General features: G+C 42.7%; 1 protein-coding gene across 2 annotated transcripts in view; it reads left to right on the top strand.

Annotated features, from left to right (window-relative positions):
* The window catches only part of si:dkey-246g23.2 (solute carrier family 66 member 2), a 42166-nt gene extending 33178 nt beyond the window's left edge, over window positions 1-8988 (top strand). For both annotated transcript variants that reach the window (XM_053884891.1, XM_053884892.1), the window contains one exon: window positions 6749-8988. In XM_053884891.1, the coding sequence (XP_053740866.1) occupies window positions 6749-6923 (175 nt within the window). In that variant the 3' untranslated portion in view covers window positions 6924-8988. The remainder of the gene's footprint in view (window positions 1-6748) is intronic.
* Window positions 8989-21191: the final 12203 nt, after the last annotated feature.

A 21191-nucleotide genomic window follows, 5' to 3' on the forward strand; every position in this document is an offset into this window, starting at 1 on the left:
GGACAACACATTTTCACTTCATGATGCATCAAATAGCAACGGCTTGACAGTAGATTGTGTCTGCTTTCCGCGTTGCATATTGATTTCAGCATGTCACATTCGGAAGAAACGTAGGTTGGGGTTTTGGTTAAGTTGTGAGGTGGCACTCTTTTTTTCTCTGTATAGTCCCTGCTGTCTCTTGGTACATACTGTATATAGTCGCTCAAATGATCATGCACTTTCGTCATTGTACCTTCTGGGAAATATCCTCAGTAAAAATGAGCCACATAAGTGCTGTATTTATTTACCAAGTAAATAAATTAAAGTGCAGATGAGAGGTTCCAGCTAATTCCTGTGCGCGTCCTAACCCAAACACCCCCTTATTGAACGCCACACGGGAGAGGAAACATTTGACTTCATCGAAACACCAATGTGCGAAAGCATCAAGCGATTTAAAAGAAAAAAAAATTTGGGACGCTGGGAATCAAGTAGCTAAAAACATAGAAGTAAATTTGCTTCCAATCCAAGTGATCCATCTTTTGTCCGGCCAGTTCTGCAAGCAACAGACTTCAGTCATTATATGATGTTTCTTTCAGGATTTTTCCACGAGTAACATGGCGAAAACCGTCATGTTCACATCCATGTCCACCACCATGGTGTGTTTGTTTGGATGTTTCCGCTTCATTTTAATATGTTTGATCACATAAGCTTTCATCTTTGAAAAGAGATCATTTTTCTGAAAGAGTTACGGCTCCCTTTTAAGCTAGTTTACATTCGCTAGTTTACAGGAATGCTATCTGGATCCACTTTTGATGGATCGACTAAAATGATATTGGGTAATAAAATATGAGATTAAATGTATTTCTTGTATTAATAAGCCTTGAACCAAAGTGTGTCTATTTATGCTCAGCCTCCACATGTATTGGAATTAAATTTGGTACTTCAAATGTCTTCCTCAGAGAAGTTGTTCTGTCTAGCATGCACAGTTGAACCTTTAGCAATCTTCATTGACAGAATCCAACCTTTCCGATCCATAGATTGAATGTGCTATACGTTGAGTAGAAACCCCCTTCATGCCAGTGTTATTTTTGAAAGGACAGCCATCGCATTGCAGGTGTGTTTTTTCCTCCGCAGCAGCAACACTATGCCCTTGTTTTCTCTGCTCAATGGACCTTTCACCGCTCCGTCCTCTGGTCCCTGAAGTGGCGGACCAGGTGGGCACATGTGACTTTGACAGTGACTGTGGCTGACACGAGATGAATCAGATGTTACAAATAAGGTCACAGGAGAGAGCGAGGGAGCAAAGGTCACTTGTCTGAGGAGTTGATTCAAGTTTGGTGTTAGATGGAAAACAAGGCTTGAAGCAGCTGTGAAAGAAATAAACCCGGAGGAAGGACCAAAGAGGAAGATGAGGCCGATCAGAGTCTATTGTGGCGTTTTTTGATGGGAATGTCAGTCACCATTCGCTCACAATTTCAACTGTTTTTGATCTCGACAATCAAAAAAGATGACATTTAAAGGTGCATCCAAAACGAAATTGCAGGACAGTACATCAGTAAACCGCAGACATCACACTCAGGTCCATTTAATTCTCCCCAGTCTCTCGGTCTGCTCCTAAATGTCACTCATCCATTTTCCCACTGATAGTGTTCCACTTGTCCACTCCGGCCTCTTAGAGGGGCTAATAGCTGGCCTAAGAGCACTCGCTCAATAACCAGCACAATTACTGTGGGGTCCACACACAGCAGCAACGCCTGTAATGGTCTGCAGCCAGAACTGTCAACCCCGTCACAGTCTCCATCGCTTTCTTCTGTGTGGCCACTCTTCCATCTCGGGGGACTTTCTTTTTCACCCTCTTCTGAAGGCACGGCAGCTGATGGTCATCTGAGCGCTGTCATTTTACCCTCATCCTTCTTCGCCATCTTTCGCTGTAGAGTTTCTGACAACAAAGCGTCAGCCACAGTTATATATATTTATTATTGTCCTGCATGTTGCACACTTGATCCAGTAATCCTCTCTTTGTGTGAGTCTTTGTGTGTGCACATACGTTTCTACGTTCAGTTAGTCAATACCATAATGGTCCCTTCTCCTCGTGGACTTGCGAGGCATCCATCACTTGCCCCCAGACTGGTGTGGCGTCTGTCAGATGAAGCTACATGAGACATGCATGACAAAGAGCTGTTGGAACGACACACCCGCTGGTCATGAACGTCCTCACCCTGGTGTTTGCTTCTGTCCCATTGCACCACTGTGGGGACTTCGTTTGACCTGCCCTTCTTAATTACACCATTCTTGACTTATCCCTCTTAATAATATTCGTTGTCTCATGAGCGAGGATATTAGCTAAAGGGGGGAACAGGGAATTATAAGGGAGGAATGAAAGATCGTTCGTGGGGAGATGAAAGCGAAACTGTAAAATGATCTGAGCAGTTAGCAATGTCATCAGTGGAATATATAAATATATAATGAGGAAAGGGGTCTTTGTCATGCGGACGTATTTGGTTTGTTTAGTGCTTTAATTTTGCATCTATATACCAACACTTTCCATGGAACTTCTTTGACAAACAATGTCTGTATGCTAATATTTACATGTATGTCACACGACTAGCAACACTAGCAAAACAGCACAGAGAGGCGAACAAAACAGGAAGCTGAAAAAAGACTTAAGTTCCACTGTTCACCGAAACAGTTTATAACTATAACTAATACTACTGACAGAGTTACATTTACATTACCATTAAGTGTTGCTGTCTGTAACTTATCCCTTATCGTAAGACACTTGATTCACCCAAAAAAAACCCTCATCATTTGCTGATCTTGCCACTACTTCAACTGCTTCAGTGCATAGCCCACCAGTGTTCCTTCCTACAGTGACGCGGCATTTGATTTTTTTTTTTTTTTGATACACGAAATGAAAACCTAATCTTTCGTCTTTCTTATTATGTATTTGTTGATGTCAATGTTGGTGACTCGGTTGATGGAGGTTGCAGAGCCATATGTCAATGGCGGGAGATCCGATTGATCTGTCCGTTGCAGCGCTTTCAAAATAACTGAGTTCATCTTTATATTAATGCAGCGTTCAGCATGTGAGGTGCGATCACTCTCAGCAATAAACTCACTTACGGTGACTTGAATCTGAACAGTTCTCATGATGCCTTGCAGCTCAGTCAACCAATCACAGTGGTTGGTCAGTAAAATAGGGAAAACAAACGGGCGAAAACAACACGTTTGAGCCCTTTAACATCAACAAAGCGCTTGTGATTCCGTTGGTCTGCTGTGACGAATGTGACGAATCTAGTTATATTGGCAGCATGAAGCTTGTCCTGAGTTTGTTTCATCACCAGTCTTGGACCCCATTTTCCAATGTTGCTTGGTCATGTATCAGTAGCATGCGAGCCGAAAAAGTCTGCCCATCCCTGCAGCTTCACTGGATGTGTATCTGTGTTCTCTGTGACTTCGAACTCACTTTTTCACTATAAAGTTTCATGATGTTTGCGAGCAGCATTATCTATGACTGCGCAGCACTTAGGCATAAACAGCAATTGAAATTAAATATTTCAGTGAGGAATCGTAGACTGCAGACTCCTGCAGTCTGGCTGTACATTAAAGACTTTTAATTAGTGGAACTTTCCACTTTATCTTTTGGTCACACTGTGAAGAAACTTTTCCATCTCGGAGAAGGCGCTCAGCAGCTATCACTCACACACCTTACCCGGGGCTCATAAATATGCAGCAGACGGAGAGACAAGCGCGAGAAAAAAAGAAGACCAGGAAGACGAGGGAGCCGGAGAATAGTTGGTGACGTCTGTTGGCGGGGAGCAAGGTGCGAGGGGAAAGACAGATGGGCATCGCAGTTGAGCAGTGAAGGCCGATATTAGATGCAAGGATGTGACAGATAGACAGACACAATTGTCGTGTCTTTAAAAATCTCTGTATTGCTTGAGACACTAGAGGCCAGATGGATGCGAAGTTGAGAGACACCAAGAACACCTCATGATATCTAAAATTATTTTTAGTAGATTTCTGTTTGCATCTCCACTGGCTTCATTTAAAGATTATTAGTTCCAACATGTGTCCTTTCTTTAACAGTGGTCCAAGCCCTGCCAGAAAGGACAGGAGGGGTCCAAGACACTGCTTAGCATGCAGACCTTGTGACTTCATCACACCCTACTTTTGGCTGGTATTCCGTCAACCAGCCCACGATAACCTTGACCGTAGATCAAGAACTGCCTGCAAAGCTCTGCAGATCTTGCCCATCCATCTCTGACACTCTGTCCTCTACCACCCTGGTTCTACCATGGGCTTGGTTTTTCCTTAGCCAGGGTCATTCGGTAGGTTCTTGTGTGTTGCCGCATCACCCCAATTAACCTCAGACTGACCAGCAAAGCCCCTAAAGCCAACCTGGTAGATCCCAGGCTCTCCACCTACCTTTCTGGCTCTCAAGAATAAGGGACTGCTACTTGCACAGCTTCTGCTCATGTGTCTCCACATGTACCGTCAGCTCTATTCCAACTCTTGCTTTTTGACTCGGGTTTGACCGGTTGGAGACTGATGGTGACTGATCTCCTCTGGAAACTTGAGTTACCCTCAGAGCTCAACTTTCAACTTTCTTTTCAACTGCCCTGCCATCTTCCTAGTCCTGAACATTTGAAGCAGGGGCCAGTACCCTTTTGCTTCTTCTCCAAACCATTGGTGTGTTGTAGCAGCCCCTGATCATGGTGGCGCCATGATCACATGTTTGCTGTTCACTGGCTATGTGTGCTGGAAGGGGTCCTCTATCAGTCGCCATTTTTGAAGGTTTGTTGTTGGAGTACATTACTGCTCTGGGGGAACAGTGCCCCTCCTTATATTTCCCCAACCATATTTGTGCAAATTCTCTTCCACCTTATTTAAGAAAAGCTTCGGAAAGTGATGTTATAGTTGGAGGAAAGTAATGCAGTCAAAGAGAAGGATGATAAGGTTTGGTGGTAAAGCATTCAGAAATAAGAAAAAGAGAATCCCCGCTAGGTATTGAAAGTGAAGCAGCTCTTAGAAAGAGGCCTAGTCGCATGACGACTTTAAACTCTCTGGAGCACATATTTTTGGAGAAGTTTAGTCAAACTCTGGAGTGTTTACTTCAAAAGTATAAACTGTTTGGAGCAGAACTCATGAGCGGGATTCAGATTCCTTTCACGCCTGGGTGTACCAAAATAGTTGGATTCACTGTGGTTCATGTTGGGACGTGGGGAGTGGAGGGCCAATTTAGCCCCTTGGATTGTTTTTAGACCGCCATAGTCAAGGGACTCTGGGAGAGTTTGAACGTTCACTGACAAGTCTGACTTCATTTCTGCTCCACCGTACAGTTCTTATCTCCCTTTATGTGAATGCTCAAAGCTCGATGTCTGATGGTATAGGTTTTACTGCAGGCCTGAATTGTCAGTTTTCTTTTAGCAGTAGCTTGCAATGGAACAAAGTGGATGGAATATTAAAATTGAATGTGCTACACATCTCTGTGTTTTGCCTCATGCCTTGAAACATCGACACCATTACCGTGAGTAGGTTTCCATGCTATACGTCAGACATGTCAAGCTCATGCTATATTTGTCGTGGCTCCTGTACTTTATGTCCATGTTCAAGAGCCTGGTATTTGTTCCTTTTTTATTATGTTCTACTGAAAGTCATGGTGTGGTTGAAAGGTTCAACCAGAAAGTGCCCTTGGATTCAAGTTTAAGAACGTAAATCCTTGCAGCTTCTGGTAGCAATTATATGTTGAGAAAAGGTCATCAAGATTTGCAGTTTCCTGCAGCTTTTCCTTGAGAACTATTTCTGCAATTTGTAGTTTAAAATGCTTCAGTTCTCTGCCATGTGGCTCCTTGCGATTAGATGGATGTTCTCGCGGTGGTCCTGCATTCATTAGGGACTCACTGGCAGCTGTGGGGAGCTTGATATGACTCTGCAAGGAGAGCTGAAGGATTGCCCGGGATTGCTGCCCCCCCCCCTTGCGGTCATTACACCGTCTCAACGCCCCTCTACACACTCACCATCCTCATCTCTGGTGGTTTTCCGTCTCTGACTTGACTGTCCTTTCTGCATGCTAGATAAACACTGTCATCCGTTGGCTCCCTCTACTCGCGTCTCCCTTTCTCCCTCACTGTTGCTGGTGACTGATGGTCCCACGTCTTCACCGGGTCAAGTCGACTCTAATAGAAAGAGTAATGTCATATTCCGGGCTGCAAGCGAAGGGAGGGGAAACAAGACAGGGTTGTTGGCGGTGCCGGAATATGGAGAAGAAAACAGGAATGTGCTCGGTATTCATTCACTCGGCTTTAACTGCTGGTTCATTTGGTGGCAACGTCTTCATTAGAGAGTGCAGCCCTTTCCTAAAGGCTTTACATTATCTCCTGAAATTGTTCTGCACTCCTTTCTGAGAGTTTCTCTGAAACTGTAGGCACTGATTAATAATGTCAAGGCAACCTGCCGAAGTTATTGTGCGCATTAAAACTTCCCTGAAGCTGTTGTTTCCATTGGTGAGAGGTGCATTTTTATTCCAAACAGACTTGCAGCGAAAAGCTCTAAGACATGCAGGCATCTATATTATTGACAGTGAAGATGAAAACTCTAGCCTGGTCCCACATTTGTCGCAGGTCGAGGAAATGCTCGCTGAGACAAACAACTGAACACCAGTTTCATGGAAATCTAATCCTACGCTGTCCTATTGCTTTTGCACTGCAGTGGTGTCACTTCCTTTTCTCACACAGCCTCCTCTTGTTTCTCTTTGTCCACCATCCAGCGTAAAGATGGTGCTTCTGTGGACGGCTGGCGATGTCTTCAAGACAACATACTTTGTGATGAACGACAGCCCGTCGCAGTTCTGGGTGTGCGGGTCGGTGCAGATCCTCATCGACGTGGCCATCCTGCTGCAGGTCTTGTTCTACAGTCAGGACACGCGCACCAAGCTAGGCTGATCAAGCCAAGGAACAAAGATTTAAGAATTTTAAATCAAAAAGTGGGAAGAATGTATTTATAAGTGTGTTTTCATGTTTTAAAGTTTGTTTTATAATGTTGCAAAAACATCATTTATTATATTCTAGACGCTATTTATAAGTGAAACCAAAGAAAAGTCAGTAGTGGCTGTTGAAATTTGGAGAAAAGGTTTTCATCGACCTTTATGTGGTCTGAAAATGACATTTTTAAACTTTTAAACCTTTCATTTATTTTAGTTAAGTAAGTTCTGTGTTTTCACTCAAAAGCCAAAGCTGGGAATTGTTCCTTTTTAAAGTCTGTCCAAGTCTCTAAATGTGAACAGGACTTCAGCAAGAAGCCAGTATATCAATGATTTATAACAAACAAAACTCTTGTTTTATAAGGCGTCCTTGGTATTTTGTGCCCAGTACTTACACTCCGTGGAGCACTCTGATATCAGGGAGCCATTACTCAGACTGGCAGCTCACTGACAGCAGCTCTGTGCTGCTGTAATGGCAACTGTTACACGGGGTCCAGTTCCAGTCGCCCTGAACTGGACCTCCCGCCTGACTGATGAGAGTCCTGCACTCTCAACATCACTCCACTGTTGTTGCCTTATGTATTGTGTGTGTATGTTCGAGAGAGCGTTGGCAGCCTCTGCTCTTAGTTTGCTGAGTGAAAAATCGATGTTCAGTGTTGGCATCGAGCGCCGAGGCCGAGGTGAATGTGTGTCATCTAACTGTAGCTTTAAAGCCATTCATTTCTTTGTGTCATCACTACTGAGTGATCCAGCACAAAACGTGAACTGAGGAGTGTGACTGGATCATCAGCTCCAGAAGAGCCGTCCTTCTCCTCCAGCTGAGAAATGCATCAGTTATCTGACAAGCTTTTGGGTCACTGTTACTCACCTACCAAGTCGAGTATTGACATCAGTCTTTATTGTTCATCAGCATATGAAGAGGGCACTGATGATCCATGTGAGGACCTGTAAGGTCACCTGTGTTTTCCTTAGGTGGAAGTGAGCCATGAATGGAACGGTTTTCCACAAGCTGCAAACTTCATTTGACCAAAACTAAAAGCCCAAAATAAGTGTCGGAAGTCTTATTGCTCGATTGCCCTGGTGGTTTATTTTCTATATGCAATATATATTAGTATTGAAGTTCAGGTTCTCCAGCTAAATTTGTTTGGGAGCTCATATCCACAAATATTTCATGTGATATCCGTGTTTTCATCTGAAAAATTAATTGAACAACAAACTGTTGCCTCCGGAAACGATTTGGCTCACAGAAACACTCCGTCCCCGAGGAACCACAAACAAGCAGGTAGAGATTCTCTTATTCGCTCTTAAAGATGAAATTAGATGATAAAGATTCCCGCTTATGAAAAACGTCAGTCATGTGCTGCCCTGTTCTCATCTTCTCCTCAGGACACGTATCATGTTTAAATCCGTGTTTGGTTTTGCATCACGCAGACACAAACGCCTGCAGGGGAGCGGAGCATTCTTTAAGCAGTCGCGCCTCACTTTTTACCCGCAGTGTCATCATGCTTCATGAATTCTGATCAGCTGGTGGAGTTTAATCTTTTGAGAATGGACACGAGCCAAAGATGTATGAATAGCGTCGACACTCCTCCCAGATGTTACAGTTCTGTTGCTGGTGTTTCTGCCGCTGTGTTGGAAAATGTCAGTGTCGCATAGATCTGTCTATTTTTGTACAAAATAAATGCATTTGGTGTGTGAGTGTTTTCTTTTTTAATGACTGTTATTGTTCGTAAATATTGACTATTGACAATTTGATCATTATTTCAATGTAATTTCATCTACAAAAATCCAATATTCTGTATTGTTGTCATCAGTATTAGTGTGTGGAGGGCTTTACTTACGACAGCAACTTTTCTTTCTTGTTATGCTTTGTTAACCACTGTTATTTTTATGAGACCAATTCTTTTGATCTTCAAGAAAACTTCATTTTTCTAGTGAATTTTTGTCCACTGGTTTGAGTAGTATTGATAATATAATAATATAAAATAATTTTAAAAATCGTTTTCCGTGGTTCAACTCATAATCAGAGACAGGATACACAAATGTGTCGCATCAAACTTACTACAGACATTATCTGTTCAAATCAATATTTTCATCTGTAATAAAGATGAAATTACTTTATACTGCAGTTTGAGTTTAGATTGTGCCTCTTAACTTCAAGCCCAGAAATGTTTACTTTCTAAAAGAAGCAATACAAGTTCAATAGGTATCCTAGGTCCCGGGTGTCAAGCTCTTGATATCGGTCCGATATCAGCTACAAAATAAGTATTGAATCTAAAATCTCCGATATAAGCGCTCCAATAAGCAATATACACAAAATATCTGTGAAAAAAACTCATAGTGCTGCCGCGCTTTGGCCGTAACCGAGGAGTGGCCAGCAGCATGCAGAGCCTGTGACATGTTCACGTGGACGCGTGCTACTGCAGGACAAGTAGGTGGCAACAATTTCCCATGAACCTAAAAAGGCATTGCAGCTTTCCTGTGGTGGCACAGTATAAGTTTTAGTACGACCAACCTCATCAGGCATTTGTAGCAGCCTCACAACCTCTGAGGCAAAGAAACAACATATCTGTGTTTGTGTGACTGGAAGATCTATAATATTTGTATTTATTTTGATGATTTTTCAGGGTCTTCTAACTTATTTTGAATTGTATTCCATTGTAGAGTACAGTAGATGTTAGGTTGAAGGTTAAAGTCTATGTAAGCAATTGGTTCATACTAAATGACTCTCAGATTTTCTCATACTGACTGTTGCTGACTATTGCTCTCAGTTTGAGAAACATCACTTGATCCAAGCCTTTTCTAGCAGTCCACCCGACAAAATAAGTAATAAAAGTGTCTGTTTTTGCTTGTATCATATCAGGTTAATATTGGTATCGGCCAATACTCAAAGGCTCCGATATCAGTATCGGATTGAAGAATCTATTTTGGTGAGTTAATATTATAGACTTGAGCCAACTGTTGCCACATATTTCACATGTCGAACTCAAGAGTTGTTTTTCATATACTGTATACCTTAAAGAATGACATCATTTCAGCCATGGAGCGCTGCGGACATAAAGCAAAGTCATCATTTTCCCTATGATGGATGCCCCGCAGATTCTCCATATATACATGTCATTACAGCAGTACTCATAGAAAGTCAATGAAGTCCCAAACTTTCATTCCTCTCTGCCACTTCAAAAGATTTCTTCACCTTGTGTGTGCTTCACGTCTTTGGGCTCGATGATGCAACTATACTTGAACCTGCACATCACTCACAAGGACACACTTTCGTCCTCCATAGGAAAGTATCTTGTGCAATATTGATGTTGTAAATTAAAATGTAAAACATGCACAATATGTTGGGCAGATTTTATTAATAATGAAAATGCATTGATTCAATCTGTTTGACTCACGTACTGTATATAATACCATCAGATGCTGTGGATGTTCCTGACAGCCTTATAGCAGTTGATACTGCTCCCTGTCAGCATTGTTTATCTGTGGCCGTCCTCACTGTAATGGACACTGTTCAGTATACACATGCATGCTGCAAATCCACACATCTTCTTTATACTGCAGACACTTATCTCCACTCCATGCTGTCTGTGGCAGTTACACTGGAATTCTGTTACTCCTGCATTCACTGACCAACAGATGGGTATCTGTATTTTCTCCACTGATTCCCAGAATAGCACTCATGATATTTGACACATAGATATGAGCTCTGTGTGCTACGCTTGTCAGGGGGAATTCATTCATATATATATATATATATATATATATATATATATATATATATATATTATATATATATATATATATATATATATATGTATATGTGCCTTGAAGGCTCATCAAAACCATCTGCTGCACCAAAGAAGAAATAATATAATAACATAATAATAATATTATAATAATAAAATATACTTTTAAATGACTCTCAGCTCTGTGTTCGGCGAGTCCTTGACTGCTTTGCTAAGGATTTTGTGATCTGCTCCTTATAAATATTGAATATGTCTGCTGGTTGCATGACAGGAGTTTATTTGCCATGCACCTGTATAATGCATCATCACGGCACACTGTCACCAGCAGAGGTGCTGACTCCCGCTTCCGCTGCGACTTAAAATATGATAGATACATGAGATAATGGGGTGCTTCCGATCTTTAATAGATGAGCTACTAGACTGTGCTCCACCTGTTGGTCGTTGCTCACCTCCTCTGCGCATCCATTAATAATAAATGGGCTACAACAGCCCCCTGATGTCATTGTTCTTTGCCAATTTCACCGAGTGGCAGCTGTAATCCATTTGCCTGATGAAGCAAACAGCGTAACAGGGGCGGTGATGTATTTTGGTGTGTTTCAGAACCGACAATTGACCCGTCCGTCCCCTCCGCCGTCCGTCTGCGCGCCGTCTCCGTCTCTGTGTGTGGAGTGGGGGGAGGGGCATTAAAGATGGATGAGCTGAGCTAAAACGGTCCACACGGCGCTGTCCTGTTCCATTTATTAATGATGCGATGCATGTCGTCGTGATGTTGGAGACGGACATGGGAATACTGAAACAGTGCAACACCGGGAGAATACTCTCGAGTGTTGTGAACACTGCAGCACATGGCAAAGTAGTTTCTACACCAGAAATCCATGCTGACCTATTCAAGCCCATTCTGAGTGCCAAAGTTTACTGAATAGCAGGGCATGCAGGAGAATAAATAGCATCCCTTATTTCACCAAGGTTTTATGCAACCTGCTCCAGATCTGTCTCGTACACAAGTCAGACGGTTGACCAGGATAGACCCTTCATCCGTAACTGGTTGGTAAGTTCCCCCACTGTGACTGAGTTCTGGACTCTCACTGAAAGTGTCACAGTCACCCAGGAGAGGCTCGGAGCAAAGCTGCTGCTCCCCCTACAGTCAGAGAAGTACTGAACTGCTTTTCTTCTGAGTTGCGTTAATGCTGCTGTCCCTGCAAACCAACCACTGGTAAGACAGAGTATGTGCTATTGCGGTGCCTTCTGGCCTTGGCATCATGGCAGGCTGTTAAAACATTCATCCAATGGCTTCATCAATAATTGTAGAGAGAAACAACAGCTAAGTCACCTAAGGCTTCCATTAATTGTTGATCCCAATTGCTGCAGTTCTTTGTGTGTATTGATTCAAAGTGACGATCAAACTCTGTGGCAGGTTGTGTTCGAGTCAAGAACAGAGACCTAGACCCAGACCAAGCTGCATACAGTCGCATAAGTCCGTTGATCATTTCACGTTTTTCCAAAATAAATCAGGAACTGAAACGTCTTCCTGGGAACAAACTAGTAGTTTTTCTGCATTCAGCTCCTCCTCATTGGTATCAGTCTTGGTCTGGCTACACTCTCCACATGGTCTTGACCACTGGGTTATTCAATAATTCATTTAAACCTGTCGATCATCTTAGAATGCCAACTGCTGCAGTGCATTATGGGAGTGATTTTGTACCGGCAGCTGTAGAAGATCAGACATGACATTCTTTTGAAGGCCATCAGGAAAGTGCACAGATAGACAGCTTGTGGTGGTGAAGCACTTTGCATGAGAAAAGTGTCCTTTTTTGCTGGGACCCCTTTTTTTGTGGAAGAAAAAAATGCGGATCACATGTATGTCTTAAACAGAACATCCCCAAGGACTCAACAACTGAACAAGCTCATGATAAAATGTGTTATGCTAATGAATTATTTATGTACGTATGTGAACCTGCAACCTTGAATCCACAGTGCTGACTGGTTTAAAGAAACATAGCATCTGAAAACAAACCAGCACCAAGTTTCCTACTGGTGATCTTAAAGCACAGAATAGTTGAATAGACGTGGACACATCTTGACTCATGAAAGTTTGATGTATTTCAGCGATTATATTTTATGTTGTGCGTCAAATTGTTAATCGAATCGAACTGATTCAACAACAACAAAAAATGCAAAATAAATAAATAAATTATGAAATGACTGAAGGCAAAAAATGAAAAGATGAACAACAATTAAAATGAGGATTTTATGAATCATTTTCATAAAGCATTCACATCTGACCTTGAGATGTTCGCCCACGTGCCTCCTGGCGATACATTGTTATATGGGGCCAGGAGTGGTCCTCATGCCTGTATTTCAACCACTGAATAATCCTCCCACCTAGAAAAGTCAGAGATTATTGCTCAAAAATATGGTCCTCTGCCCTCGAAAGAACCCACAAAAAAAAGAAAAGGCAGAGTGAAATGATGACGGAGCATTGAAAGGTCCTTGTTTTTTGTTTATTTCCCAGCCAGATGGCATCATAATCATCACCCTGAAGGCTTATAGAACATTCAATTGAGCAGTAAAAGGCCAGACTAGCAGCAGCAAAGCAGTAATCACAATAAGCATCAGGGATGATGTTGTCAGTCTGGAAGCATAATACATCAAGGAAATGGTGCAGCACAGCCAGGTGGCAGTGGGATGAGAGAGAGCAGTCAAGCTCCCTCTGCCTGGGACAGTTAGCCCCGGGGTATGTGTGACAGCCCCGGCTCTCACGGAGATCAAACTCTCAAGATGGACCCGTTCTTCTTCTGCGTCCACACCTGCTGCAGGAGGAGAGGAATCAACCGACCACAGGATGTAGAACCATGGATTTTGTGGTCTGAATGGACATGGAGAAATAGCTGCTGAACCCTTCCTGATCCACGGAGAAACATCCGCATGAATTCTCAGGACACCTAAACAAAGGGGTCATACACCGCATGCAGCAACTAACCAACTTCAGTTTAGCTCCGACAGAGAGGCTTGACACATTCCCTGCAGCTCCCAAACATCGACCTGTTTTCATTTTTGTTTATCCAGCACTCCTGGAAAACTCACTGTAGACTGGCTTTCTGAGGTTCTGCTGCATCTTTAAGTGGTCGAACCCATAAACCAGCTCATGTTATTTTGTTTTCCTGTCAAACTCAAGACCCCTTCAGGTCATTTCATTTGGCTCACCATATGACTTAAATGTGTAAATACACGATTAAAATATGTTATTTTATTATGAACTATTTCATTTCAAAATTGTTTAAAGATTGGCAAAACTAAAAATCCTAAATATTGGGAGATCTTTTTAAGCAGAGAATATCTTGTTTATTATAGGTAAACCATTATGACTCAAAAAGAAAATATATTTTATGTCATATACGATAAAATAATGTCAATAATTTCGAAAATAATTTAAAGGAGAGCAAATAATCTTAATACATCTCACAGTTACACATGTCACAGTTCAATTTAGAATTAGTGTTGAATGATGAAAAAGTGCCATTTCTTTCAGAGCTTCCACCTCATACGGACCACACCTCTGGTATAGATGGTTCCACATTCCACGGCGGTAAAAGTGTCTGTCTTCAAGCAGATGTGTTTCTTAAATTAGCATAAACTAGCTAGTAGAAGGTAGTAAAACAAAACATTGTTTATTATAGGCTGCTTCGTATTATTTTTCTGCCCATAATTCTAGATTTTGACTTGTTGGGTTACTTTCATTTAAACCTTCAAGAATTACACTGACCACTACTTACTGCTCCTGCTCATACAGTGGTGGAAATGATGCGTTTGTTTGAAATATCTGTGGATTTGCTCTTCCGGTGTTTGTACTTCCAAATCCATCTGCTTCAGCCGTCTAAGTTCCTGGCTGCATGCTAATCTGCTTTTGTAACACAGGCATGTACGGTAATCCCACCCCAGATCACCTTTCTCATCCTCTTTTTTTGTGTGTGTGTTATTTTGCCTCATGGTCGGATTTATTTACTTTTTTAAATATGCATTGCATCATTAAGGAATAAAAAAGCAACGCACGGTATATAAATATAAGATGAAAGGTAGTAGGCAAAATAAGATGCACCTGAAGAAAAGCTGGTTGCAGTTTCACCAGTGAGTACAAGGACTTGCATGGTACAAGCATGTGTGACTGGCTGGATCAACCAGGTGGCTTTTATTTTCACCTTCTTTTTCAAAACCCATTTTCCAGTCCGGGCCATGAGGCGCACGAGCACCTCTCAGCAACAAGATGCCAGTTATAGGGGGTTAAACTGGTGAAAATTTACGCTCGATGCTCACTTTTCGTGGCTGAGGGGGATGTTTCTGGAGCATCTGCCTTGTGCTGTGAGGCTTGAACATAGAGCGAATATTCTATTTGCCAGTTTAAATCTTTAAGTGGTGCAGGTCAATACTGGTTATCTAGAGCACAGCCGCCAGTGTGAAAGTCACTGCGATGATTTGGGTAAAAAGTGTTGATGTCTCTGAGTCATTCTGTCCACGCCGCTCTGCTGCAGAACATGTTGGGTTCATCCGAGGCTCATCGCCGCAGAGGCACATTTCCTTCTCCCTGAGGATAAACAAACTGAGCATCAGCAACCGCTCTCCTGAGTGGAACGTGTTCTCATTTGCTTTCACTGTCTATTCTGCACTTGAGGGTCCAGTCCACAGATGGCCACAGATTTTTTTTTTTTTTTCAGTACTCAAGCACAGATTTTACTGAAGAGACTGGAAATATTTGTCAGCCTTTTTTTTTTCAAAACTGCTCATCCACATGATCCTGATTCCTCATGTTTGAGGGCCTAACAGTGAACATCCACCCGTCCTGCATGGGAAACATTAGTTGAACATCATTTGCTGTCGCCAACGCTGCTGGTGAAGTGATTCACACTGACAAGGATTCGAATGCAGGAGGAATGAGATGTCACATTATGTCCAACAGAGCTGATTTGTTTCGTGTACGACGACAAAATGAAAACCGTGAATTTGCCGCAGGTCTTTTCCAGATAATATTACCGCTGTAGCTCACAATCAGATGTAGCCACAAAAATAACATCGATTTACGGTTTGCCATTTCAGGCTGTTTAACCAAATTATGCAAGATATATTCGATACTTAAATGAAGCCATGAGCCTGATGATGCTATCAGAATGCGTTTTAGCTGAAGGCCCAACAATGTTGGACAGATTTTATTTGGACGTTCTAGTTCCATCAAACCTTGGTTTGTTTTAACACTTCATCCTGTTGAGCTGTGTAAAAAAAAACCATGATTCGTGCGAAAATCACGATTCTCTTTTGCTACGATTCGATTTAAAATGTCCCAAAACTGTTTCTTGGGGAGACCACACGACTGCTCGCTGCTACTTCACCAAGTGTGTCACAGTCTTCATGTGCAATTCATTGAAAGTTTTGCTCGGAAACACTGAGCAGTGTGCAGACATTCCAAAACTAAGATCAAGCAATTCGGCAGCACAACAAATTTGCCCACTCGTATTGTCAGGCTTCACCGGCAGTGGAGCCCATAAGTTCTTCTCTGAGACAGCGGTGCCTCAGAATTTAAAAGGCAGCATGTTTAACTGAAGGTTTGCTCTTGTTACACTGCTGTCCACTCTAACCATCAAACCTCCTTGCAAGCATGTTCAGATGTCATTGTTGGCAACATTAGCATCTGGAAATTGCCTGTAGTGGCACGGTGGCGTGGTCCGGGCTGCAGACTCGCTGTAATAAAAGGTGTATGAGCTTGAGGCTCTTGAACTAGGTGCTGAGTGTGTATCCAGATTCCAGGAGGTTCTATCAACAACTGCTGCAACATTGAAATTAACACACATTACAGCACCATCGACTCAGAGAACTTTCCTTGGTGCACGAATAACTTATAACAGTAGGCCCAAGCAATTCTGCGTTAAGACACAGTGACCAGATTGTGTCAGTTACATGGTCTTTTCAGCACAAAAACTCCAGAAACTTGGTGGAATTTTTAAAAAGTTTCCAGTGATGACATGTACATATTGACTGGGTTGGAGTGTCTTAAAAATACTTAATACTTAAAAAAAAAAATTCTGGAAAAATCCAGAAAATTATTTTGTCTTTATTCAAAAGCTTGTCAGGGGGCGCTGTTCCTCACAGTCAGAGAAACTGGGGAGACCACACGGCTGCTCACTGCTACTTCACCAAGTGTGCCACAGTCTTCATGTGCGATTCACTGAATCTTAGTAGGCTCTAACCCCTATAGTCTCATGGAATTGTTCAGTGTAATTTCCATTGTGCAGTCTGACAGCAGCAGGAAGGAAGGGCCGAGCATAGCTCTCCTTCACACACTTGGGCTGCATCATCCTCTCACTAATGGAGCTATTATATTAAATATAATTCCTTTAAGCACCGTTCACACTCTTTAAATGTGAGACAGCGGCGTTGTAGCTATCATCGAGTCGCTCGTATGTTTGACCTTGCATGCCAGGAATAAAGACTGCAGGGTAAAGAAAGTAGCTTCTCAGGCAAACATGAGGCAGAAGAGCATCTGAGAGAGTAGACACACACACACACTCCAGCTGTTGCCTCTGCAGCGAGACAAAGTGCTGCAGATCGTGCTGCAGACAGCAAGGCTCTGTTAAAATATCCCAGTGGCACATTTAACATGAATTGTGACCATCCATGGGTTTGGGGTTGGATGAAGGCTTCCCTGAGTTTCTCGACTGTTGACACGTATGCACCACCACACTGCTCCCACAGTAGCTAGCAGAGCCTCTTTTGACTCAACTCTTTCTGGACACCTTTCCTTCGCGCACTTTGAACACACACCATTTCTAAGACTCCACAGCTGCTTATGTGACTAACAGTCACCGGAGCAGAATCCGTTTTCTGTTCTTAAGGTGAGGCAATTCTAAATTCATTTTATAAGAAGCAAAGTTGATGGCAGAGTGGAGGCTGTCAAAGGCAGGACATGTGAGGTTCGCTTGGCCATTGATAATGGAAATGTGGCATGACAGTGACGGAGGTGATAATGCGGGTCATAACCCTCATCTCCATTAGTATTAAACCGCTTTTCTCCCTCTGTTAGTCTGACGAACAAGTGTCACCGTGAATTCACAGTCCAGAGGCTTTAAACACCTTTACGCTCCGCTGCTGATGGCGATTACTGGCTGCCTCATTTGCATCTCACATTGTTGGCTAAATTTTCGTCTATATTCTCTCCTTCTGTCTATCCAGGTGGAATACACACGCTCATGCATGTATTTCACATTTTAGCAGCCAAATACACTTTCATATTAAAACAAAAATAATGCTAATAATCATTTAACAAAAGAAGAAAGAAAGCCTCTCTGACTTTGTGACCTAGCAAAGATGGTGTCCCCCGTCTATTTTCACCGTGGGAGGCTCCAGGACCCCAGTGAAATGGGGACAGGTGACAGTGTTTCAGTTACACAACTGCTGAAAACACTGCTTACACTTGTGTGACTCCTATGACCTGTTTAATGCTCGACTATTTTTCACTGAAAGCAGACTGTGAGAGTTAGGCCTCTGACTTCAGGGGCTCTATTGGAGCAAAGCGTTTGCTAGTCTCTGGAGCTCTTCCACCTGGATGGTTCACCTTACGTGTATGGGTGCAACTTCAAGGTAGCGCTCACTGCTTTAGGTCTGTAGCCCAGGTCGTACCTTTGCTGGTGAGGACACACAGTGAGGATTCATTTACCTTACTACCTTCATGGCCGTTGTGTGTGTGTGTGAATATGTCTGTGTCTGACTCACTTGTGAGGATCAATTCTTGACAAAACACTCAATTTGAGGATGAAGACATCAAGATGTATGTAACATGTAGGCATGTCTGGCCATACTTGTGTGTACCAAGTCTTTGCAATCCACCTTCTTGTGAGGATAGTTTGCTTTGTGAGGACCTCAGCCTGTCCCCATGAGGTTTAAAGGGTTAAAACCTCAGTAAACGTACTTTATTGTAATTGGGTGCAAGTTTGCTTCAGAGTCCTGGTTATGGTTCGCCATTTGTTTTGAATGGTTAAGTTTAGGATGAGAGGCTGGGGAAAGGGTTATGGCAATGAGAAGTCACAAGTCGCAAGGACAGCAATCCAAAATTTTAGTTTGTGTGTATTTTTTTATTTATTTATTTTCAATGACCCTCCACCCCTTTGAGCAACTCTTTTCCAACAGACACATGCAGTGCATCCCTTGTTTTTTCTCATATACACTAAGGAAACTAGGGTTGTTTTTTTTTTTTTTTTCAATTCGCTCTTCGAATCATTTAGGCTCCAAAAGTTTGATCAAAAACTAATTCAGCTTCACTCACGGCACTACTGAGTTCCATATCTTAATTCAAGTCCAAAATAAATGTTGGGCATGAAAGCGGGAAATGTGTTTTGCTAGAAACACACAGAAATAATCAAACATAAATCTTGTGTTTAATGAGTGTATTCTGCCATTTCCCTTAATTAGTATCGTAATGACAGTGACTTGCAACGAAGTGTGAAGTCCTCGCAGGGAACAGGAAGTGAGCAGCAGATGGAGGAAGACTCACACTGCGCTTCTTTAAACAATATTGTGGGAGAGGAAGATCAGAGCATATGCTGTGTGCGATGTTTATGTAATAAAGGGCTTTGTTTTTAACTTACAGTAGAACTGACACAGCAGATGTCATTCAGCAAGTCACATGATCACAGACGCTTTTGTTTATGCCTCGACAGCAGCCAGCGATGTTGTGTTGTATCTTGTTTATTTTTCCATGTATACACAAGGTAGGTATTACAGTTCAGAATGCACTGACTGACTAACCTGGTGTGTCACTTGTTCTTGCTTTTGTGGTGCTGTCTGTCTCTGTTGCTAGGTCTATCTTGTGGGTGAGGTGTTGGATTGATGGACTGATGGATTCAGTTACAAGGACTCAGTATTGGACTCGGATGAAAAGCTGAGCCAAAAGGTAAAGCTTTCAATTTAGCTGTTGATCCTGTCTGCTTTGGTCAGAAAGCAGGAGTGCCTCCAAAAACATCACAGATAGAGGGGGACTGAAGAACTTTCTCTGGTGAGTGAGGAGCGGCTCTTCATCAAAGAGAGACACCAGTTGGGAGAGTCACTTAGAGAGTCTGGGCTTTGTTTGAATATCATGACCTTCACCACTCCTGCTGAAGTGAGGAGGCAACAGTGAGGGGCAACATTTGACTCAAGTGAAACACCTACGCATCGCTTCAAAATAGTAGCTGTTGCCTTAGGAGTGAAAAAGTGTTGTTGGTTCAGAAGGAAACCCAGAACCGGAGTAAGAAAGATCAACAAAACTTGAGTAGTTGTGATGGGCTGGTGAGGTTTCATGATGTAGTGTCCACTGGATGTGTGTTAGTCTCTGGCTTTGAACAACGATTCCAGTGAATCCTCACACCACCTGGTTCATGGAGCCTCAGATATCTGTCACTAGAGAGCAGAATTTGACACAGGTTTAAAAGCAAGAGGTCTGCAAGTAACACAAATGGAACACATCATTTTTAAGTGACATTCAATGGGGCAAAAATACGCAAACACATGAGAAGACCATAAAGCTTCACAAACAGTCCGCAGTAACACCAAATATGAGCTGACATTTGTCACAATATCAAAAACATATGGGATTAAAAAGAAGGAAAAAAAGCTCCATGTAGTTCACATTATGGCCACTGACTCAAGCTGCAGTTGCCACTTAAACGCACACAGTCGCTTGTCAGTGAGATTGGCTGCAACTGTAGCATCCACCACCGTACTGTGACTAAGGAACCCTAATGTCAACTGAGTCCAATAAGTAGCAGTATTTGGTAATTGCTTGAATGCATGGATTTCATTTTCAACAGGCAATAGATTGACTATATACAGCATTTACACCATAGCACCATACATGACATCCGACTTACGTCCGGGATCGGTTCCGACCAACCGGTCGTGAGTGGAATGCCATTCAAAATAGCCGACGCGAGGGTTATAGATACTATTGTAGTGGTAGATCTCTGTGTGAGAGTGAGATGCTGGGATACTGCGCTGCTGTAACTGTCGTACGCGTTGCTGGCCGTGGCCGTTATTATATATTTTAGCCCATTGACTTACACCCAAGGAGATGTTTGCAAAACCTCCTGAAGCAGAAAATGCCTCAGCATCACCAAGTAACTGCAAGGGAAATGTGCCAGCACAGATGTCTGGGGCTGCTGTGAGAACCGAGGGCAATGGTGTCCTCCCCTTCCTCACCCCGAGGGAGATAAGTGGTGGCTGCTGGGCGGGAGGACAGACACGCGGCTGACGTGAACGGATGAAGACAGGTCGACGTCACAGGGAGAGGATAATGGATGTCGATGGGAGGATGTTTGAGAAACCATGGAGAAGGTGCTGTTGGAAAAGGAAAACATAAAACAGAGGCGCCATGAAAGTTTGATGACAATCTGTCTCAGATATTGTTTATTTATCAGGAGGATTCCTCGCATCGCGCCCGTGTTCACACCTTTGTTTCTCATTCA

This window comes from Synchiropus splendidus, chromosome 14, assembly GCF_027744825.2.
Source record: "Synchiropus splendidus isolate RoL2022-P1 chromosome 14, RoL_Sspl_1.0, whole genome shotgun sequence".
Taxonomy (NCBI): domain Eukaryota; kingdom Metazoa; phylum Chordata; class Actinopteri; order Syngnathiformes; family Callionymidae; genus Synchiropus; species Synchiropus splendidus.